Source organism: Pongo abelii, chromosome 5, assembly GCF_028885655.2.
Source record: "Pongo abelii isolate AG06213 chromosome 5, NHGRI_mPonAbe1-v2.0_pri, whole genome shotgun sequence".
Lineage (NCBI taxonomy): Eukaryota > Metazoa > Chordata > Mammalia > Primates > Hominidae > Pongo > Pongo abelii.
The window spans coordinates 161941495-161966618 of NC_071990.2; the positions used below are offsets into that span (position 1 = coordinate 161941495).

General features: G+C 40.6%; 1 protein-coding gene across 1 annotated transcript in view; it reads right to left on the reverse strand.

The window, feature by feature from the left end:
* Positions 1 to 9800: 9800 nt before the first annotated feature.
* SLC22A2 (solute carrier family 22 member 2) overlaps positions 9801 to 25124 on the reverse strand; it is a gene marked incomplete at its 5' end in the record, with an annotated part of 46367 nt that continues 31043 nt past the window's right edge. The window contains 2 exon segments of the mRNA NM_001133295.1: positions 9801 to 10956; positions 21396 to 21495. Coding sequence (NP_001126767.1) covers positions 10890 to 10956; positions 21396 to 21495 — 167 coding nt within the window. The 3' untranslated portion in view covers positions 9801 to 10889.

Sequence of the window (25124 nt, forward strand, 5' to 3'; positions counted from 1 at the left end):
CCCATTTATAAAACGATTAGATTTCATGAGACTTATTCACTACCATGAGAACAGTGTGGGGGAAACCGCCCCCATGATTCAATTATCTCCACCTGGCCCCACCCTTGACACATGAGGATTATTACAATTCGAGGTGAGATTGGGGTGGGGGCACCAGGGCCAAACCATGTCATTCCACCTTTGGTCCCTCCCAAATCTCATGTCCTCACATTTCAAAACCAATCATGCCTTCCAAATAGTCCCCCAAAGTCTTAACTCATTGCAGCATTAACTCAAAAGTCCACAGTCCAAAGTCTCATCTGAGAAAAGGCAAGTCCCTTCCTCCTATGAGCCTGTAAAATCAAAAGCAAGTTAGTTACTTCCTAGATACAAGGGGAATTGGGTAATTCCTAGATACAGGCATTGGGTAAGTATACCCATTCCAAATGAGAGAAATTGGCCAAAACAAAAGGAGTACAGGTCCCATGCAAGTCCAAAATCCAATGGAGCAGTCAAGTCTTGAAGCTCTGAAATAATTTCCTTTGACTCCATGTCTCACTTTCAGGTCATGCTGATACAAGGGGTGGGCTCCCATGGCCTTGAGCAGCTCCACCCCTGTGGCTTTGCGGGTTACAGCCCCCCAACTCCCTCCTGCTTTCATGGGCTGGTGTTGAGTGTCTGCAGCTTTTCCAGGCACACAGTGCAAGCTGTTGGTGGATCTACTATTCTGGGGTCTGGAAGACAGTGGCCCTCTTCTCACAGCTCCACTAGGCAGTGCCCCAGTGGGTACTCTGTGTGGTGGCTGCAACTCCACATTCCCCTTCTGCAGTGCCCTAGCAGAGATTCTCCATGAGGGCCCACCCCTGTAGCAACTTCTACCTGGACATCAAGGCATTTCCATACACCCTCTGAAATCGAGGTGGAGGTTCCCAAACCTCAATTCTTGACTTCTGGGCACCTGCAGGCTCAACACCAAATGGAAGCTGCCAAGGATTGGGGCTTGCACCCTCTGAAGCCACACCCTGAGCTGTATCTTGGCCTCTTTTAGACACAGCTGGAATGGCTGGCACACAGGCCACAAAGTCCCTAAGCTGCACAGAGCAGGGGAGCCCTAGGCCTGACCCATGAAACCATTTTTTCCTCCTACTGCTCCAAGCCTCTGATGGGAGGGGCTGCCACAAAGGTCTCTGACATGCCCTAGAGACGTCATCCCCATTGTCTTGGGGAGTAACATTTGGCTCCTAGCTAGTTATGCAAATTTCCACAGTGGCTTGGATTTCTCCTCAGAAAGGAAGTTTTTCTTTTCTGTTGCATCATCAGACTGCAAATTTTCCTAAATTTTATGCTCTTCTTCCCTTTTAAACATAAGTTCCAATTCCAAGCCATATATTTGTGAATAAATAAAAATGAATGCTTTTAGCAGCACCCAAGTCACCTCTTGAACGCTTTGCTGCTTAGAAATTTCTTCCACCCAATGCCCTGAATCTTCTCTCTCAAGCTCAAAGTTCCACAAATCTCTACGGCAGGGGCAAAATGCCACCAGTCTCTTTGCTAAAGCATAACAAGAGTCACCTCTGCTCCAGTTCTCAACAAGTTTCTCATCTCCATCTGAGACCACCTAAGCCTGGACTTCATTGTTCATGTCGCTATCAGTCATTCAACAAGTATCTAGGAAGTTCCAAACTGTCCCACATCTTCCTGTCTTCTTCTGAGCTCTCCAAACTGTTCCAACCTCTGCCTGTTACCTAGTTACAAAGTCACTTCCACATTTTCAGGTATCTCTACAGCAGCACCCCACTACCTGGTAAGGACTGAATTCTGATTTTATTTTTAAATTTTGACCAAATTCCTATCTAAGGGGCCAGGGGAGTCATACCCTACATATAAATTCTCATCAGATAAGTTTTATTTAACCCTATATATCATGACTTACTTTCCAACCTGACTCTGGCATAACATTACAAGACAAGGAATAAAATAAAAATATTTTACCCCAAAACATGTTTCTTTGCATATTTTGAAATGGTCCTGCAAAGCTGTTCTTTGTGGGGGAAAATTTGCATCTGTAAAGAATCTCTATTAACATAGCTAGATCTTTGTCTTCCAGACCCTCCCAATCCTAAAGAGATTAACTAAGATCTGAATAGGAAACATTTGTCATCTATTCTCTCTAAGGGCAGCCACCATAAGACTTCAAAAGAACTTTGGTCTCCACAATCTTTATCTTTTTTTTTTTTAAATTATACTTTAAGTTCTAGAGTACATGTGTACAACGTGCAGGTTTGATACATAGGTATACATATGCCATGTTGGTTTGCTGCACCCATTAATTCATCATTAACACTGGGTATTTCTCCTAATGCTATCCCTCCCTCAGCCCCCCACCCCATGACAGGCCCTGGTGTGTGATGTTTCCTCCCTGTGACCAAGTGTTCTCATTGTTCAATTCCCACCTATAAGTGAGAACATGCGGTATTTGGTTTTTTGTCCTTATGAAGTTTGCTCAGAATGATGGTTTCCAGCTTCATCCATGTCCCTGCAAAGGATATGAACTCATCCTTTTTTATGGCTGCATAGTTTCCATGGTGTATATGTGCCACATTTTCTTATTCCAGTCTATCATTTTTGGACATTTGGGTTGGTTCCAAGTCTTTGCTCATGTGAATAGTGATGCAATAAACATACGTGTACATGTGTCTTTATAGTAGCAAGATTTATAATCCTTTGGGTATATACCCAGTAATGGGATCACTGGGTCAGATGGTATTTCTAGTTCTAGATCATTGAGGAAATGCCACACTGTCTTCCACAATGGTTGAACTAATTTACACTCCCACCAACAGTGTAAAAGCATTCCTAGTTCTCCACATCCTCTTCAGCATCTGTTGTTTCCTGACTTTTTAATGATTGCCATTCTAACTTGTGTGAGATGGTATCTCATTGTGGTTTTGATTTGCATTTCTCTGACGACCAGTGTTGATGAGCATTTTTCATTTGTCTGTTGGCTGCATAAATGTCCTCTTCTGAGAAGTGTCTGTCCATATCCTTTGCCCACTTTTTGATGGGGTTGTTTTTTTCTTGTAAATTTGTTTGAGTTCATTGTAGATTCTGGATATTAGCCCTTTGTCAGATGGGTAGATTGCAAAAGTTTTCTCCCATTCTGTAGGTTGCCTGTTCACTCTGATGGTAGTTTCTTTTGCTGTGCAGAAGCTCTTTAATTAGATCCCATTTGTCTATTTTGGCTTTTGTTGCTACTGCTTTTGGTGTTTTAGTCATGAAGTCCTTGCCCATGCCTATGTCCTGAATGGTATTGCTTAGGTTTTCTTCTAGGGTTTTTATGGTTTCAGGCCTAAAATTTAAGTTTTTAATCCATCTGAAATTAATTTTTGTATAAGGTGTAAGGAAGGGATCCAGTTTCAGCTTTCTAAACATGGCTAGCCAGTTTTCCCAGCACCATTTATTAAGCAGGGAATCCTTTCCCCATTTCTTGTTTTTGTCAGGTTTGTCAAAGATTAGATGGTTGTAGATGTGTGGTGTTATTTCTGAGGCCTCTGTTCTGTTCCATTGGTCTATATATCTGTTTTGGTACCAGTACCATGCTGTTTTGGTTACTGTAGCCTTGTAGTATAGTTTGAAGTCAGGTAGCATGATGTCTTCAGCTTTGTTCTTTTGGCTTAGGATTGTCTCACCAATGCGGGTTCTTTTTTGGTTCCATATTAACTTTAAAGTAGTTTTTTTTCAATTCTATGAAGAAAGTCATTGGTAGCTTGACAGGGATGGCATTGAATCTATAAATTACCATGGGCAGTATGGCCATTTTCACGATATTGATTCTTCCTATCCATGAGCATGGAATGTTCTTCCATTTGTTTGTGTCCTCTTTTATTTCGTTGAGCCATGGTTTGTATCTCTCCTTGAAGAGGTCCCTCACATCCCTTGTAAGTTGTATTTCTAAGTATTTTATTCTGTTTGTAGCAATTGTGAATGAGAATTCACTCATGATTTGGCTGTTTGTCTGTTAATGGTATATAGGAATGCTCGTGATTTTTGCACATTGACTTTGTATCCTGAGACTTTGCTGAAGTTTCTTATCAGCTTAAGGAGATTTTGGGCTGAGATGGGGTTTTCTAAATATACAATCATGTCATCTGCAAACAGGGACAATTTGACTTCCTCTTTTCCTAATTGAATAGCCTTTATTTCTTTCTTTTGCCTGACTGCCCCGGCCAGAACTTTCAACACTATGTTGAATAGGAGTGGTGAGAGAGGGCATCCCTATCTTGTGCTAGTTTTCAAAGGGAATGCTTCCGGTTTTTGCCCATTCAATATGATATTGGCTGTGGGTTTGTGATAAATAGCTCTTACTATTTTCAGATACGTTCCATCAATACCTAGTTTATTGAGAGTTTTTAGCATGAAGCACTGTTGAATTTTGCCAAATGCCTTTTCTGCATCTATTGACATAATCATGTGGTTTTTGTCTTTGGTTCTGTTTATGTGATGGATTACATTTATTGATTTGGGTATGTTGAACCAGCCTTGCATCCCAGGGATGAAGCCAATTTGATCGTGCTGGGTAAGCTTTTTGATGTGCTGCTGGATTTGGTTTGCCAGTATTTTACTGAGGATTTTTGCATCAATTTTCATCAGGGATATTGGTCTAAAATTCTCTTTTTTTGTTGTGTCTCTGCCAGGCTTTGGTATCAGGATGATGCGGGCCTCATAAAATGAGTTAGGGAGGATTCCCTCTTTTTCTATTGATTGGAATAGTTTCAGAAGGAATGGTACTAGTGCTCCTCTTTGTACCTCTGGTAGAATTCGGCTGTGAATCTGTCTGGTCCTGGACTTTTTTTGGTTGGTAGGCTATTAATTATTGCCTCAATTTCAGAGCCTGTTATTGTTCGATTCAGAGATTCCACTTCTTCCTGGTTTAGTCTTATGAGGGTGTATGTGTCCAGGAATTCATCAATTTCTTCTAGATTTTCTAGTTTGTTTGCACAGAGGTGTTTATAGTATTCTCTGATGGTAGTTTGTATTTCTGTGGGATCGGTGGTGATATCCCCTTTATCATTTTCTATTGCATCTATTTGATTCTTCTCTCTTTTCTTCTTCATTAGTCTTGCTAGCAGTCTATCAATTTTGTTGATCTTTTCAAAAAACCAGCTCCTGGATTCATTGATTTTTTGAAGGGTTTTTTTTTGTGTCTCTATCTCCTTCAGTTCTGCTCTGATTTTAGTTATTTCTTGCCTTCTGCTAGCTTTCGAATTTGTTTGCTGTTGCTTCTCTAGTTATTTTAATTGTGATGTTAGGGTCTCAATTTTAGATCTTTCCTGCTTTCTTTTTTGGCATTTAGTGCCATAAATTTCCCTTTACACACTGCTTTAAATGTGTCCCAGAGATTCTGGTATGTTGTGTCTTTGTTCTCACTGGTTTCAAAGAATATCTTTGTTTCTGCCTTCATTTCGTCGTTTACCCAGTAGTCATTCAGGAGCAGGTTGTTCAGTTTCCATGTAGTTGTGTGGTTTTGAGTGAGTTTATAATCCTGAGTTTTAATTTGATTGCATTGTGGTCTGAGAGACAGTTTGTTGTGATTTCTGTTCTTTTACATTTGCTGAGGGGTGCTTTACTTCCAACTATGTGGTCAATTTTGGAATAAGTGCGATGTGGGGCTGAGAAGAATGTGTATTCTGTTGATTTGGGGTGGAGAGTTCTGTAGATGTCTATTAGGTCTGCTTGGTGCCGAGCTGAGTTCAAGTCCTGGATATCCTTGTTAACCTTCTGTCTCGTTTATCTGTCTAATATTGACAGTGGACTCCCATTATTATTGTGTGGGAGCCTAAGTCTCTTTGTAGGTCTCTAAGGACTTGCTTTATGAATCTGGTTGCTCCTGTATTGGGTGCATATATATTTAGGATAGTTAGCTCTTCTTTTTGAATGGATCCCTTTACCATTATGTAATGGCCTTCTTTGTCTCTTTTGATCTTTGCTGGTTTAAAGCCTGTTTTATCAGAGACTAGGATTGCAACCCCTGTTTGTTTTGTTTTGTTTTCCATTTGCTTGGTAGATCTTCCTCCATCCCTTTATTTCAAGCCTATGGTGTCTTTGCACATGAGATGGGTCTCCTGAATACAGCAGACTGATGGGTCTTGACTGTTTATCCAATTTGCCAGTCTGTGTCTTTTAATTGGCACATTTAGCTCATTTACATTTAAGGTTAATATTGTTATGTGTGAATTTGATCCTGTCATTATGATGTTCACTGATTATTTTGCCTGTTAATTGATACAGTTTCTTCCTAGCATCGATGGTCTTTACAATTTGGCATGTTTTTGCAGTGGCTGGTACTGGTTTTTTCTTTCCATGTTTAGTGCTTCCTTCAGGAGCTCTTGTAAGGCAGGCCTGGTGGTGACAAAATCTCTCAGCATTTGCTTGTCTGTAAGGGATGTTATTTCTCTTTCACTTATGAAGCTTAGTTTGGCTGGATACGAAATTCTAGGTTGAAAATTCTTTTCTTTAAGAATGTTTAATATTGGCCCCCACTCTCTTCTGGCTTGTAGAGTTTCTGCTGAGAGATTCGCTGTTAGTCTGATGGGCTTCCCTTTGTGGGTAACCTGACCTTTCTCACTGGCTGCCCTTAACATTTTTTCCTTCATTTCAGCCTTGGTGAATCTGACAATTATGTGACTTGGGGTTGCTCTCTTCTCGAGGAGTATCTTTGCAGTGTTCTCTGTATTTCCTGAATTTGAATGTTGGCCTGTCTTGCTAGGTTGGGCAAGTTCTCCTGGATAATATCCTGAAAAGTGTTTTCCAACTTGGTTTTATTCTCCCTGTCACTTTCAGGTACACCAATCAATCATAGATTTGGTCTTTTCACATAGTCCCATATTTCTTGGAGGCTTTGTTCATTTCTTTTTACAGTTTTTTCTCTAAACTTCTCTTCTTGCTTTATTTCACTTATTTGATCTTCAATCACTGATACCCTTTCTTCCACTTGATGGAATCAGCTACTGAAGCTTGTGCATATATCATGTAGTTCTCGTGCCACGGTTTTCAGCTCCATTAGGTCATTTAAGGTCTTCTCTACACTGTTTATTCTAGTTAGCCATTCGTCTTTTTTCAAGGTTTTTAGCTTCCTTGCGATGGGTTCAAACACCTTCCTTTAGCTCAGAGAAGTTTGTTATTACCAACCTTCTGAAGCCTACTTCTGTCAACTCATTAAAGTCATTCTCCATCCAGCTTTGTTCTGCTGCTGGTGAGGAGCTGCGATCCTTTGGAGGAGAAGAGGTGCTCTGGCTTTTAAAATTTTTGGCTTTTCTGCTCTGGTTTATCCCCATCTGTGTAGTTTTATCTACCTTTGGTCTTTGATGTTGGTGACCTACAGATGGGGTTTCGATGTGGATGTCCTTTTTGTTGATGTTGATGCTATTCCTGTATGTTTGTTAGTTTTCCTTCTAACAGTCATGTCCCTCAGCTGTAGGTCTGTTGGAGTTTGCTGGAGGTCCACTCCAGACCCTGTTTGCCTGGGTATCACCAGTAGAGGCTGTAGAACAGCAAATATTGCAGCCTGATCCTTCCTCTGGAAGCTTTGTCCCAGAGGGGCACCCGCCTATATGAGGTGTCAGTCAGCTTCTACTAGGAGATGTCTCCCAGTTAGGCTACATGGGGGTCAGGGACCCACTTGAGGAGGCAGTCTGTCCATTCTCAGAGCTCAAAAACTGTGCTGGGAGAACCACTGCTCTCTTCAGAGCTGTCAGACAGGGACATTTAAGTCTGCAGAAGTTTCTGCTGCCTTTTGTTCAGCTATGCCCTGCCTCCAGAGGTGGAGTCTATAGAGGCAGCAAGCCTCGCAGCACTGCAGTGGGCTCCGCCCCATTTGAGCTTTCTGGCAGCTTTGTTTACCTACTCAAGCCTCAGCAATGGTGGATGCCCCTCCCCATGCCAGGCTGTTGCCTCGTAGGTCGATCTCAGACTGCTGCACTAGCAGTGAGCAAGGCTCTATGGGCATGGGACCCACCGAGCCATGTGTGGGATATAATCTCCTGTTGTGCAGTTTGCTAAGACTGTTGGAAAAGAGCAGTATTTGAGCAGGAGTGTCCTGTTTTTCCAGGTACAATCTGTCTTGGCTTCCCTTGGCTAGGAAAGGGAAATCCCCTGACCTCTTGTGCTTCCTGGGTGAGGCGACACCCCACCCTTTTTCAGCTCGCCCTCCATGGGCTGCACCCACTGTCCAACCAGTCCCAATGAGGTGAACCAGGTACCTCAGTTGGAAATGCAGAAATCACCTGTCTTCTGCATTGATCACGCTGGGAGCTGCAGACTGGAGCCGTTTCTATTTGGTCATCTTGGAACAGACCTCCACAATCTTTATCTTAACCTGAACATTCCTTTCTATCAATTCCAGATCTTTAGACAAACCCAACCAATTGTCAACCAGAAAATGTTTTAACTTCACCTATAGCCTGGAAGCCTCCGCCATGCCCTCCTCACTTTGAGTTGTCCTGCCTTTCTGGACCAAACCAATGTATTTCTTAAATGCATTTGATTGATGCCTCATGCCTCTCTGAAATGTATAAAACCAAGGTGTACCCCGACCACCTTGGGCACATGTTCTCAGGACCTCCTGAGGGCTGTGTCATGAGCCATGGTCACTCATATTTGGCTCAGAATAAATCTCTTCAAATATTTTATAGAGTTTGACACCTTTCTTTGACACTGGTACCAATTTATTGTATTATTCTGTTCTCATGATACTAATAAAGACATACCCCAGACTGGGTAATTTATAAAGGAAAAAGGTTTGGCTCACAGTTCCACATGGCTGGGGAGGCCTCACAATTGTGGTGGAAGGCAAAGGAGGAGCAAAGGCATGTCTTACATGACAGGAGGCAAGAGGAGTCCTGGCATGTGAAGGGGAATTCCCTATTATGAAACCATCAGATGTCATGAGACTTATTCACTATCACAAGAACAGCACAGGAAAAACCTGCCCCCATGATTTAATTACGTTGCATTCGGTACCTCCCATGACACGTGGGGATTATTACAATTCAAGGTGAGATTTGGGTGGGGACACAAAGCCTAACTATATCATGGGGGTTCAAGACCTTCAGATTCATTTGAGTTCAGTCAGTGTCTCCATTCCAGTTCTGAGATTCCCTCCTTCTTACCCATTTTGTAACTTTTGTTTAAGAGACCTGATGAGGGTATGAATTCAGCCTATGGTGCAATTCTACAGCCTATATCAATGTTTCTCTTTTCTCTTGCTCCTTCCTTCCCATCTCTCGCCAGTGTGACCCACTGGTAGAGCTGTATAGGAAGCCAGGTGGTGAAGGGTCTGAGAAATGTCATTTTCAGGTTTCAACAGTTGATGCCACAGAAGAGAGTGTGGGAGGACAGGCATGCCTGCTTTCTCAGGAAGCTATTGGAAGTTATGCTTCTTTAAAATGTGACAAAAATCAAGAAGGAGATGGCATCTAGGAGACAAGAAACAAAAGGAACACTCAGGAAGGTGGGGAAAGAGAGCCCAGGGCAACAGCTCTGCTGCATACCTAGAGATCCACCAGGCGAAAGTGGAGCAGGAGGGCTGGGGGCTCCATGTGGGAGGTCTCTCAAAACAAAAGAAAAGAAGAGAAACCAATGTGTGATGTATTTGAATACATTGAGGGGAGAGCTGTTATTCTATCAGACAGCTTGGAGGAAAATTAATGATGAATATGTAGAAAACAAAACAATAAAAACCAGTGTTTAGGAAAAGCAAGATACTGTAAAAGAAAGGAAGCATAATCATAGTACACGAAATGACTCAGTGTTAATAGCCATAATGACATGAAAGTTCAGTATTTGATTTAATAAAAATGTGACAAAGTTTAAAGGGAACAGAAAAGCTGTGTGTTGGGATGAAGGGAGAGATGAAGAGAGTTACATTTGTATCTTTTATATTAAAAAGTAAATAGATAATATTTAAACTGAAAAATCAAGAAATATCAATATAAAGAAGTTATTTATACATATGGAGATGAATCTCAGGGGGAAAATTCACCTAAAATAGTTGAAAATTTTCTCTGAGAAATTAGTAGAGGTGAAATAAGGCAAGGAAATTTTGTTTTCATTATAAGCCTTATGATATTTAGCTTTTAAAATGTATTTATAATATTACTTTTATAAAATATTAACATGTATTTTAAAATCCACAAATTTTGAGACATTTTTACCAGACTAAAAAATGATCATCAATGGTTTTATAATGCTAACATTTTTTATTGAACTCTTCTCAAGGTCTTTTGTAGAAAATACACATTCATGCTTACCTAGTCTAAATATGGAAGGACTTCATGATTACTTAAGTTGTATTCCTGATTATTTTATTTGAGATTCACTTTAAGTCTAACCTAGATAATAATCGATGTATTTAAAAAAATGTCTTCACCTATGTTACTGAAAGGCATATCTAAAGTTCTTGACATACATTCCGGACAACTTTATATTGTTTTGGGTGTTTTATTTCTTTAAGAAAGTAGATGCTCCTCTCCCAACTTTACTGTTTTTCACACTTTTTTCTATTTTGTTTCCCTGGCCCACAGTTCCCCTATGTATTCTGGTTAGATGGCATTGCAGAGAAAAGAATCAAATTTAAAAAAATACAAAGATGGAAAAAAAACCCTCCAGAAAACGAATGTGCAATGTCCTAGGAATGCTGAGAATAAAGTGAGCTGGAAGAACTTGGCAGGATCTGGCCCCATAGGTATTTTTCCACAGTGTCCAATAGACTCCACTGGCTGTAGACCTAGGTTGATAGGGCTCAGGGGTAAGTTTGGGTGAGTTGTATGGGCTTTGTGATGAGTGCAGGGATTTCTACTTTTGGTCTTGCTGCCATCAAAGCTAGGTCATGACAGCAGCAACGGTCTCTCTTCTTAGTTCAATGGAATGTCTAGTTTCTGAACTTGGAGGTAAATCATCTTTTCTTTGTTTTTTCTTGGTCTGCAATAAGAAATAAAAATGGAGAGGGGAGAAAGAAATTATGAGGAGGCTGAAAACCAAAACAAAGTGGGTAATAAATGAGAGGAACAACAAATAATTGTAAACTTTGTTCAGGATTAGTCTTGCAATGTGTTCTGAGTGGTGGTTCTCACAAACAAAATGGACGGAACTTGTTAACTCATGTCGAGAGAGTTGTTCCTAAAATTATCTTATTGAATTGGAACTGGCCTAAATAAGTTCCCTTTTTAGGGTGTTCACCTTTCTCTGTAATAGAGAATGTGGGTAAAGTCTAAACTTAATCTTATATCAGTTAATGATGAAGATTGCAAAATCTAGACATTGTTATTAGTTATGCAAATAGAATTTGAAAAATTATTTTTTCAAAGTGTATTTACTTTTCAACAGCTTGATAAATGAAGAATGCAATTGAAACATTTGTTCAAATTGCAAGTTTTCTCAATCATCTTGTCTTTGTGAATGCCAGGACATTGCTGATATTCATTGTAGAAATGCTGCTTTCTTCATTTTGTTGTTCCAAGCCATGCCCTTTGGACCTATTCCTATTTATAGCAATATTGAATCAGGTGTGGGCTGCTCCCAGCCACCCAGCATCTCACAGAATTTCCCCCACCTGGAGTTGGTTAGTCTTGTCTCATTTTCTGGACCAATCCAATCTGAGACCAGGGATGGCAGAAGCTTACCCAAATCACCCTATGGTTTTGGAATTCTCTAAAACTCCAGATGGAGAAGTACAATCAAGTCAGTTGAGCTCCTCTGGTCTCTCTGCCAACAACAATAACAACAACTACAGCAGCAGAAACAACAACCATAGAAATAGCAGCAATAGAAGCAGCAGGAGGAACAACAAAAGCAACAACAGCAGCAACAGTAGCAGCAATAGTAGCAACAGCAGCAACAACAGTAATAACAGCAGCAACTGCAATAGCAACAGTAGAAGCATCAGCAATAACAGCAGCAGTAACAACAACAAAAGCAACAGCAGCGACAATAGTAATAGCAACGGCAACAGTAACAGTAGCAGCAACAGATATGGCAACAGTAATACCATCAGCAGCAACAGCAATAGCAACAATAGCAGCCTCAGTAGTAACAGCAATAGTAACAATAGCAACATGAGCAACAGCAGCAGCAACAATAGTATCAGTAATAGCAATAGTAACAGTAACAGCATCAGCAGCAGCAGCAACAGCAACAGCAGCAGCAACAATAACAAAAGCAACAGAAACAGTAACAACAAAAGCAACAATAGCAACAACAGCAGTAACAATTGTAGCAATAGCAGCAACAATAGCAACAGAATCAACAGCATCACAATTAAGAGCAACAACAGCAGCAACAATAGCCACAGAAATAGCAAAAGCAGCAGTAGCAACAACAGAAGTCGCAGCAATAACAGCAGCAGCAGCAGCAACAGAAGTAGCAGTAGTAATAGCAGCAACAGCAGCAGCAGCAGCAATCATTACCATAGTAGCAACAACAGTAGCAGCAACACCAGCAGCAGTAGTAGCAGCAACAACAGCAACAATAACAAAAGCATCAATAGCAACAGTATCAGCAACAGCAATAGCAGCAGTAGCAGCATCAGCAACAACAACAGCAACAATAGCAGCAGTAACAACAGCAACAGCAGCAGCAACAATAATAGCAGCAGCAGCAACAGCAACAGTAGCAGCAGCAACAACAGCAACAATAACAAAAGCAACAATAGCAACAGTATCAGCAACAGCAATAGCAGCAGTAGCAGCATCAGCAACAACAGCAACAATAGCAGCAGTAACAACAGCAACAACAGCAGCAACAATAATAGCAGCAGCAACAGCAACAATAACAAAAGCAACAATAGCAACAGTATCAGCAACAGCAATAGCAACAGTAGCAGCAGCAGCAGCAGCAATAACAAAAGCAACAATAGCAACAGTATCAGCAACAGCAATAGCAGCAGTAGCAGCATCAGCAACAACAACAGCAACAATAGCAGCAGTAACAACAGCAACAGCAGCAGCAACAATAATAGCGGCAGCAGCAATAGTAACAGTAGCAGCAGCAGCAACAACAGCAACAATAACAAAAGCAACAATAGCAACAGTATCAGCAACAGCAACAGCAACAGCAACAGAAACATCAGCAACAGCAATAGCATCACAATTAACAACAGCAACAATAGCCACAGCAACAGCAACAGCAGCAGTAGCAACAGAAATAGCAGTAATAACAGCAGCAGCAGCAGCAGCAGCAATAATTACAACAATAGCAGCAATACCAGCAACAACAGCAGTAAGAGCAGCAAGAACAATAAAAGCAACAATAAGAACAGCAATAGCAGAAGCAATCATAACAGCAACAGCAGCAGCAGCAGCAACAGCATTAACAATAGCAGCAGTGACAACATCAGCAACAGTAGCAGCAACAACAGTGTCAGCAACAGTAGCAGCAGTGACAGCAATAGCAACAACATCATAATCAACAATGGCAATAACAACAGAAGCAGCAACAACAACAGAAGCAACAATAGCAGCAATAGTAGCAGCAACCACAACAGTAACAGTAGCAGCAACATCAGCAGTAGCAACAACAGCAGCTGCAGTAGCAATAGTGGCAACAACAGCAGCAGCAGCCATAGTAGTAGCAATGACAACAGCATTAACAACAACAGCAACAATTTCAGCAACAGCAGCAGCAGTAACAGCAACAGCATCATAGTCAACAACAGCAATAATAAAACAGCAACAATAGCAGTAGCAGCAACAACTGCAGCAGCAACAGCAATGTCAGCAACAGTAGCAGCAGCAACAATAACAAAAGCAACAACAGCAGCAATAGCAGCAACAACAACAAGAGGAGCAACAAAAGTAGCTGCAACAATAACAAAAGCAACAGCAGCAACAACAGCAGCAGCAATAATTATAACAGCAGCAACAATAGCAATGTCAGCAAAAACAGCAACAGCAATAGCAGAAGCAGCAACAACATCAACAACAGCAGCAGCAGCAAGAGCAGCAACAACAGTAGCTGTAACAATAACAAAAGTGAACAGCAACAGCAGCAACAAAAACAACAACCACAGCAAAACCATCAGCAACAGCAACAAAGCAGCAACAACAGTAGCTGCAGCAATAACAAAAGCAACAACAGCAGCAACAGCAGTGACAAAAACAACAACAGCAATAGTAACAGCAGCAACAGTAACAGTAGCAGCAATAGCAGCAGCCACAACACTAACAGAGGCAACAACAGTAACAGCAGCAGTAACAGTAGTAGCAACAATAGCAGCAGCAATAACAATGGAAGCATTGGCAACAATAGCAACAGCATCACAGTCAACAACAGCAACAGCAGCAACAATAGCCACAGCAATAGCAACAGAAGCAATAGCAGCAGCAACAACAGCAGTAGGAACACCAGCAGTAACAACAGCAGCAGCAACATCAGCAACAACAGCAGCAACAACAGTAGCAACAACAGTAGCATCAGTAGCAACAGCAGCAATAATTATAACAGCAGCAGCAACAGTAAGAACAGTAGAAATAAGTACAATAGCAATAACAACAGTAATAGCAACAGCAAAAACAATAGCAGCAGTAACAATAACAACAGCAATAGCAACAACAGCAACAATAAAAATGACAATAGCAGCAGCAACAACAGCAGCAGCAGCAGCAACATCAGCCACTGGTGAGTGACTCCTAACTAAATACCAAGCACTGTGATGGGTGCTTCATTGCATTGTCCCATTCATGAGCCCAACCCTCTGATGGTGAGACAAGTTCATGGTCCACAAAATCTAGCTGCCAGGATTGAAACTTTGGCTTTGTTGCTTATTGGCTGTGTGGTTTTGAGCAAGTCCTTTACTTTCTCTGGCCTGTTTTTTTTTCCAGTTGTCAGTGGGGTCAATAATAATAATGCCTATTTCATAGGGTTGCTGCAAGGATTCAATGAGGGAATACAGGCATACCTCAGAGATATTGGGTATTCAGTTCCAGACTACCACAATAAAGTAAATTTTACCATAAAGTGAGTCATACATTTTTGTTGGTTTCCCAGTTCATATAAAAGTTATGGTTACACTATACTGTAGTCTATTAAATGTGCAATATTATGTCTAAGAAAACAATGTAATTTAAAAATACTTTATTTTTTAAAAATGCTAACAATCATCTGAACCTTCAATTAGTGGTAATCTTGCTGGTGGAAGCTCTTGCCTCTACGTTGATGGCTGCTGACTGATCAAGACAGTGGTTGCTGAAGGTTGAAGTGGCTGTTAAAACTTCTTAAAACAACAATATGAAGTTTTCAATGTTGATTGACTCTTCCCTTCATGAAAGATTTCTCTATAGCATGCAATGCTATTTCATAGCATTTTACCCACAGTAGAGCTTATTTAAAAATTGGAGTCAGTCCTCTCAAACCCTGATGCTGTTTTGTCAACTAAGTTTATGTAATATTCTAAATCCTTTGTTGTCATTTCAATGATGTTCACAGGATCTCCACCAGGAGTAGATTCCATCTCAAGAAACCACTTTCTAAGCTCATCTGTAAGAAGCAACTCCTCATCTGTTCAAGTTTTATCATGAGGTTGAAGCAATTCAGTCACATCTTCAGGCTCTACTTCTAATTCTACTTCTCTTGCTATTTCTATCGTATCTGCAGACACTTTTTATGCTGAAGTCTTGAGCTCTTCGAAGTTATCCATGAGGGCTGTAATCAACTTCTTCAAAACTCCCATTAACGTTCATATTTAGACCTCCTCTAACGATTCACAAATGTTCTTAGTGGCATCTACAATGGTGAAAGCTTTCCAGAAGGTTTTTCAATGTACTTTGCCTAGAACAATCAGAGGAATTACCATCTACGGTAGCTATAGCCTTATAAAGTATATTTCTTAAATAATAATACCTGAATGTCAAAACTACTCCTTGATCCATGGGCTGCAGAATGGATGTTGTGTTAGCAGGCATTAAAACAACATTAATCTTAAGGTACATCTCCATCAGAGCTCTTGGGTGACCAGGTGTATGTATTATCAATGAGCAGTAATCTTTTGAAAGCAATCTTCTTTTCTAAGCAGTAGGTCTAAACAGTAGGCTTAAAATATTCAATAAACCATGCTGTAAACAGATGTACTGTTATCTGTACACAGGCTTTGCTATTCCATGAGCACAAGCAGAGTAGATTTAGCATAATTCTTAGGGACCCTAGGGTTTTAATGGTAAATGAACACTGGCTTCACCTTCTAGTCACCAGCTGCATTCACCCTTCACAAGAGAGTCAACCTGTCCTTTGAGCTTTGAAACCAGATGTTGATTTTTTCCTCTCTCTTCATGAAAGTCCTAAATGGCATCTTCTTCCAATAGAAGGCTGTTGTGTCTATATTGCAAATCTGTTGTTTAGTGTGACCACATTTATCAGTGATCTTTGTTAGATCTGGATAACTTGCTGCAGCTTCTACATCAGCACTTGCTGCTTCACCTTGCATTTTCATGTTATGGAGATGGCTTCTTTCCTTAAGCCTTATGAACCAAACTTACTAACTTCGAATTTTTCTTCCGCTACTTCTTCACCTGTCTCAGCCTTCATATAATTTAAGAGAGTTAGGGCCTTGCTCTGGATTAGGCTTTGGCTTAAGGGAATGTTGTGACTGGTTTGATCTTTTTTTTTTTGAGACGGAGTCTTGCTCTTTCACCCAGGCGGTACTGCAGTGGCCTATCTCGGCTCACTGCAAGCTCTGCCTCCAGGGTTCATGCCATTCTCCGGTCTCAGCCTCCGAAGTAGCTGGGACTACAGGTGCCCACCACCAAGCTTGGCTAATTTTTTGTATTTTTAGTAGAGACGGGGTTTCACTGTGTTAGCCAGGATGGTCTTGATCTCCTGACCTCGTGATCCACCCACCTCGGCCTCCCAAAGTGCTGGGATTACAGGTGTGAGCCACTGCACCCAGCTGACTGGTTTGATCTTCTATCCAGACCAGTCAAGCTTTCTCCATATCATCAATAAGGCTGTTTCATTTTCTCATTTGTGTGTTCACTGGAGTAGCATTTTTAAACTTCCTTCAAGAACTTTTCCTGTGCATCCTCAACTTGGCTAACTGGTGCAAGAGGCCTCGCTTTTTGGCTTATGCTGGCTTTCAACGTGACTTCCTCATTGAGCTTAATCATTTCTGCCTTTTGCTTTAAAGTTGAGACTTGCAACTCTTCCTTTCATTTAACACCTAGAGGGCATTGTAGAGCTATTAATTGGCCTAATTTCAATATGGTTGTGTCTTGGGCAATAGGAAGGCCCAAGGGGAGGGAGAGAGATGGGGGAACGCTCAGTGTGTGGAACAGTCAGATCACACACATTTATCAATTAAGTTTGCTGTTTTACACAGACATGGTTTGTGGTGCCCTAAAACAATTACAATAGTAGTATCAAAGATTACTGATTGCACATCACCATCACAGATCTGATAATAATGGAAAAGTTTGAAATATTGTGAGAATTACCAAAACATGCCACAGTGACATGAAGTGAGCACTCACTGTTGGAAAAATGCTGCAAATAAACTTGCTTAATGTAAGGTTGCTGTATACCTTCAATCTGTTAAAAAATGCAATACCTGCAAAACACATTAAAATGAAGTGCAATAAAAGAAGGTGCATGGGAAGGGCATGGAAAGCACTGGGTAGAGCTCTTAGTAAAGGTTAGCTATTGTTATCCTCATTTTACAGCAAGGAAAACCAGCTTAAGAAGTGAGATAAAGGGCAGGGCATGGTGGCTCACCTGTAATCCCAGCAATTTGGGAGACCAAGGTGGGCGGATAACTTGAGCTCTACAGTTCAAGACCACCCTGGGCAACATGGTGAAACCTGTCTCTAGTAAAAAAATACAAAAAATTAGCTGGGCATGGTGGCACATGCCTGCAGTCATAGCTACTTGGGGAGCTGAGGTGGGAGAATGACCTGAGCCCAGGAGGTTGAGGCTGCAATGAGCTGAGATTGAGCCACTGCACTCCAGCCAGTGTAACTGGTGGGAGTCCCTGTCTCAAAAATAGAGAGACAAAAAAAGTGAGAAGTGAGATAAAGAATAGGGTATAAGTCCATACAGGCTATATTTGTAACTATGACAGGTTTAGTGCCCTTAGGAACCAAATGACTTGGTTGGTGAGGGAGGGACTCTTGCCCTGCCCTGTTTCTGCTGGCTCTCCTCAGCACATGTGACACTGTTCTTGGAGTCAGTTTTCAGTACCAGCTGTGGTCTGCCCTCCTGCTCCCAGACATCCCTGCCTCCTGCAGGCCACACCTCCCACCCCTCCCTCTGTAGGCGCACTGTTCTCTGGCTCTGTCTCAGCCCTCACCACTCCTGCTCTTCTGCAGTTCTCCAAGTCTTACACATATCTCTCAGTGTGTGGTGAACTGGGTTATGTAATACAGAAACAAGAACAGTGCAAATCTTCATAGGAGTATTTGTAGATCACATAAATGGAAAGAATATAAAATAACAACAGGAATGGTCTTTTGAAATATCTCTTTAGCCTGCTTTGAACCAGACTGATGAAAATGAACAACTCTGACAAGCATACGTATGTGTGTGTCGCTGAGCCACACTTCTCCATCTTACAACAACAACTCGGAATGTATTTTAAATTTGATTTCCAATAAATAGTCTAGGCACATATTTTCCTGTTTTATAGAACAGCTACAAAAGCTTCTATGAATAATAGCAGTGGCTTGTAGACGTTAATTAATTAGCGTCAGGCACTTTATTGACACTTGGTGAGTGTCAATTGGAAAGCACTGGGTGAGAGCACTTAGTAAATGTTAGCTATTGTTATCCTCATTTTACAGAAAGGAAAACAGGCTTAAGAAGTGAGATAAGGTATTAGGTATAAGTTCACAGGTTATATTTGTAACTAGGACAGGTTTAATGCCCTTAGGAACCATAACAATTTAATTAGGAACCAATTGACACTTAATTAGTGTCAGGCACTTTACACATATTTTCTTCTTTAATCCAGTGAGTAGGTACTGTTGTCCCCATTTACAGATGAGGAAACTGAGGCTCTGAGGCATTAAGGCAATAAAGCCACACACATGGAAAATGTGATGGCAGGGCTCAGGCTCTACAGGTCTTGCTCTTCACCACACATATTACTGCCTGCCTGGCACTGGCGCTGGCTAGAGAAAGAAACTTCAATTAGGGATGCTGTAGAAAGAACTTCAGCATTTATTCCACAAATAATTGGTAAGCTCCTGCTCTGTGTATGCCTGGCACCGTGCTGAGTTCCAGCGATACAACAGTAAACAGGATTTAGACTGTCTTTGACGGGAGGTGCCCATGTGTGTGGGAAGTTGCATGGGGAGAGGGGTACGGGGTTGGAGGTGGTTGGTTTAGATGAAAGGTCTCCAACTCAAATGTCTGCATGCACCAGGCAGATCATACAATGTACGAAAGACAATAGGAAACAGTGGGGACTGTGGCCTCCTACAGAGGGCGTGCCTTTGAGAAAGCCAAGCCATCATTCAGCTCCTACAAATTGCCAACAAGAGGAAATATCTTCTCAGTGTTACCAAATCTTCTGCTTTTTTAAAACAGATCCTGGAAATTCAGTTTATGTGGAATTTCCCACTTTAAAAAAATACTGTGTAGGCCAAAGAAAGCACTGGAGAACTTGGTGGTCTGTAGGCTGCGAGTGTGTGACCTCTGGCCGGATTCAAAGGCCTCTTCCAACTCTAAGACTCAAGTTCTAGGAAAAGCCTCAGAACACTGTGATTTACCAGCATTTTGCCCAAGTACTGAAAATGTTAAACATGAAGGTTTGGTAAAATGAATAAAAATCAGTTGTTTGTGGTATCAGCAAGCCAAAAGTGGAGTAAGAAGAAAATAAATAAAAATATCTAAACATACTGTATAAACAAACTTGTGGGGAGAGTGTCAGATAGGTTTGTCTTTATCTAGAATTTTTTTTAATGTACTGTTTGAATGGGTTCATATGGTCCAAAATTCAAAATTACAAAAAGTGAAGCATTGAAGTCTCCCTTCTACCTGTATCTCACAGTCACTCAATTCCACAGACAACCAGTGTTATGGTTCTTGTACATTTTTCCAGAGATACAAGTATTTATATATATGTCTTTCACTATTTTTACACAAATGATAGAATATATACATTTCTATGTTTTGCTTTTTCCCCCATTAGCAATATATCTTGGAGAACTTTCCTTGTCAGTGTATGTGAAGCGGCCTCATTCTTTTTAATGGCTGTATAATTTTACAGAATGGCATATCATTTATTTAACTGGTGTTCTAATTCATGGTCATTTAGGTTGTTTCCAAACACTTGTTATAAAAAATTGCCTTAATGACTAGTCCTGTACATATATCACTTTGTACACGTAAACTTCTAGAGGTGTAGAATTACTAGGTTAAAGGATATACATGTTTATAATTTTTATTCAATTTATTTTTATTTTTTTGAGACAGAGTCTTGCTTTGTCGCCCAGGCTGGAGTGCAGTGGCACAATCTCAGCCCACTGCAACCTCTGCCTCCCAGGTTCAAGCAATTCTCCTGCCTCGGCCTCCCCAGTGGCTGGGATTACAGGCGCGCACCACCACATCCAGCTAATATTTTGTGTGTTTTTTTTTCAGTAGAGACGGGGTTTCACCATGTTAGCCAGGATGATCTCCATCTCCTGACCTTGTGATCCACCCCCCTTGGCATCCCAAAGTGCTGGGATTAGAAGCACGAGCCACTGCACCCAGCTCATGTTTGTAATTTTTATACTATTGTTGCATTGTCAATTATAGAGGCATCTAACTCTCCTACCAGCAACACGGGAGACTGCATTTCTCCCCATTCTTCCCCAACATAGTGTATTACCAAGTAATTTTATTTTTGACAATCCAAGTAGTTATTAGTGCAGTGTTAATTTGAACTTCTCTTATTATGAAGGAAGTTGAGCATATTTTCATATATTTAAGAGCTGTTTTTATTTTCTTTTCATTGAATTATTTGCTCAAATCTGTTGCCTATTTTTTTTTTCTATTGGGTGGTTGCTGTTATGGAATTGTTAGGAAAAGTAGCCCGATGTAGAGTAGTAAATGTTTTCTTCAAGTTTATAATTTTATTTTTAGCTTATGGTAGTTGTTGAATGCAGAATATTTTATTTTTATGAAAGCAAACATATTGACCTTTCTTCTATGGATTCTGGATTTTTTGGGTCATATTTAGAAAGACCTTCTCCATGTGAAAGTTTAAAGAAATTCTCGTATAGTGTCTTTGTAATTTTACTAATTTTTTTTAATGCTTTCAAGTCTTTGATTTAGTTTGAATTTATCTCAGTGTATGGTGTGAAGTATGAAGTCAATTTAATTCTTTCCAAATGGCTACAGGGTTGTCTTAAAACCTTTATAGAACAATTCATTTAGAACTTTCAACTGCCTACCTTTGCATATTTTCGGCTTCCTCGATGGTCTCAGGCAAAGCCTTCCCTTTAGTTTCTGGAAGCAACAGCACCAGACCTCCAGCAACCAAGCCAAGCACGCCTGAAAGCCAAACAGATGAATATCACATTAAGAACTGAAAAACTGAAGGTCTATAATTAGAGTTTCCCTTATTTTTGTTTAAAACTTTTTTTGGTGTTTTTCTATACTTATTTACAGATTCCTTTGCCATCTCTGACTGCTGTATTTTCCATTATAAATATTATACCAGTTCCAAACTCAATTGAATTACTATTCCTAATAGGGAAATGAAATACTTAACATTTTGAGTCAAGGTTATTCTAGGGTAGAGGACATTGCCACCATATTAAGATACTTTGGAGTTAGAAAATAACTCTGCAAAAAATTAACTATGAAAAGGAGGACCATAACCCTGCCAGTTTAAATCACTTAGTAAGGAAAATAAGTCAGAAACTTGGATCATTTCTAGCAAATAAAAGTAATGAATTATGTATTTATTACTATGTAAGAGAACTAAAAAGTATAGCCAGGATTTTAGTTTAAATTCAGGTGTTCATTAAATTCCCGTTATTCCTTTTTTTCTTTGTCTCTAGCTATAATCTTTAATAATAAACACTTACATGTTTTTGTTTCTTCAGATTCTGATAAAAGTTGTGATCTTTTAAAGTTGTATTTATATGTGTTTCACAATAATAGAATACAGAAAATAGGATGTGGGTTCTTTACTAGTTTTGAGGTCTCAAAACACTGCATGCCAGTCTCTATTTTTACTCCCTCGGAAAATGGCTGAATTAGAAGCTGCAGGGCACAGATCCCAAGCTCTGAGGGCCTGGGCTCCAACTCTGGCCCCTCACATACTGGTCTCAAGGCCTTGGGAAGTTCTGTAATCTTTCTGATGCTCCAGACATTCCTATATAAATTGGGATAACGTACTGTCAAGTCAAGTTTAGCCTACAGCTGCCTCGTTACGTATTTTAAGTTTGGCCTAAAGGTTTCTCTATACATTGTGAACTATAACCTAGATGGAACGGTAAAGACACTACAGCCTACTCTTGTGCCAGTTAAAACCACCTTTGCAAAATTATGACTGAGACAGTGAAAAAGATCTAACTTAATCGACTTCATCTTGCTTCTAACCTCCAAGCTGTTCTTGTCATTCTTGGGTATAGGCTGAACTAACTTTGGGAGAAACTTAGTTTATAGATTAAAACAAAGATGACAACAGCCAAAGGAGACCTCTTTGTTACCTGGGGACTAGGTTGCCTTTGTAGGACTAACACTAGCCACAACATAAGAAATTATGGTTTAGGAGTCCTACAGTTGGAGTCTACAAGAGTCTGACCCTTTCTAAACTGCTGCTAAAATCAGTGCTTGAGGTATTTTGCAGACCCTGCACTCGACGGATCAGCTGACGCCACCCAAATTGATAAACTGGCTTATCTGATCTTGTGGCCCCCAGCAAGAACTGACTCAGCGCAAGAAGACAACTTTGACCCCCTATGATTTCATCCCTGACCAATCAGCACTGCCGGCTCACTGGCTTCCCCCACCCACAAAGTTATCCTTAAAAACTTTGCTTCCCAAATGCCCAGGAGACTGATTTGAGTAATAATAAAACTCCAGTCTCCCACACAGCCGGCTCTGTGTGAATTACTCATTCTCTATTGCAATTCCCCTGTCTTAAGAAATTGACTCTGTCTAGGCAGCAAGCAAGGTGAACCCCTTGGGTGGTTACAAAATCACCAAGTTTTAGCCAGTCAAATGCAGCCAACTGTTCAAACCATGTTCAAATAAGGCAAACACCAAGCTGTAACCAATCCCATTATTTCTGTACCTCACTTCCGATTTGTGTACGTGGCTTTCCTTTTTCTGTCCATAAATCTTTCACCGTGTGGTTGTATTGGAATCTCTGAGCCTACTCTGGCTCAGGAGGCTGCCTGATTCTCAAATCATTCTTTGCTTAATTAAACTCTTGTAAATTTAATTCAGCAGAAGTTTTTCTTTAACAATACCACCTCACAAATGTAAACCAAAAATAAAATTCGGAGATCCCCAACTGATTGAATTGAACTGAAAAACTTCAAGGTTTTTCACCCCCACCCCTCCCCATTCAAGCCCTGATGGAAAGGGGTGAGAGTCAGACATATCTCATTATACCCTCTCCCTTTTGGAGTTCAAGCACAACTCACCAGTGTTAACATTAAAACATACCTTAAGACTGACACAACAGATTCTTTGTAGCAATGAGATAGCAAATTCCAAGCTGACCATAGAATAATACCACATGACAAAAAAAATTAAAATATTTTACCCCAAAATATATTTCTTTGCCCTATTTTGAAATGGCCTGGCAAAGCCATCTTTTGTGGAGAGAATTTGCATCTGTAAAGAATCTCTGTTAACATAACTAGATCTTTCCCTTTCCAGACCCTCCCAATCCTGAAGAGATTAACTGAGAGTCTAGCACCTTTTAAAGGTCTGTATAGGAAACATTTGCCATTGATTGTCTCAAAGGGTACCACCTATGAGACTTCATCTACATAATAAGAGCCTTGGTTTCCATAACCACTTATCTTAACTCAGGCACTCTTTTCTATTGATTCCAGATCTTCAGATAATAACTTAACTCTTTCAAGCAATTGTCAATCAGAAAATCTTTGAATCCACCTATGACCTGGAAGCCCCTGCTTTGTGTTGTCTTGCTTTTCTGGACCAAACCAATGGATACCTCACATGTATTGATGGATGTCTTTTGTCTGCTTAATACATATAAAACCAAGCTGTAATCCAACTACCTTGGATACATGTTCTCAGGACCTCTTGAGACTGTGCCTCAGGCAAGTCACTCATATTTGGTCAGAATATGGTCACTCATATTTGGCTCAGAATAAACTCTTTAAATATTTTACAGAATTTAGCTTTTTTCCTCGACATGTCAGAGGCGTTTGAAACACAACAACTTTATCTTGAACAGGGACTGGGTAAAATAAGGCTGAGACTTACAGGGTTGCATTCCCAGACAGTTAGGCACTCTAAGTCACAGGATGAGATAGGAGGTCAGCACAAGATACAGCTCATAAAGACATTGCTGGTCAAACAGGCTGCAGTAAAGCCGGGTATAACCCACTAAAAACCAAGATGGCAATGAGAGGGACCTCTGGTCATCTTTATTGCTACATTCCCACCAGTGCCATGACAGTTTACAAATGCCATGGCAACATCAGGAAGTTACCCTATATGGTCAAAAAAGGGGAAACTCATTAATAATCCACCTTTTGTTTAGCATATAATCAAGAAATAACTATAAAAATGGGCAACTAGGAGCCCTCAGTGCTGCTCTGCCTGTGGAGTAGCCATTCTTTATTCCTTGACTTCCTTAATAAAGTTGCTTTCACATTACTCTATGGACTTGCCCCGAATTCTTTCTTGTGTGAGATCCAAGAACCCTTTCTTGGGGTCTGGATCGGGACCCCTTTCCAATAACATCTTTCTGGTGAACCCTGAAGGGAGGATACTGAGGAGACCTCCCCCCACCAGCCCAAAGGAAACTGACTGCAGCACTGATTAATTAACTTTGGGTAAGTGCTGGCGTACCCAGGTAAAGGACGTGATTGGGTTAGAGGCCCAATTTAGGGGAGTTAGAGTCTCTTCTAAGACAGAGAGGGTTAAAAGTCCCTCTTAATAAAAGGTAAAGACACTTGACTGAACTT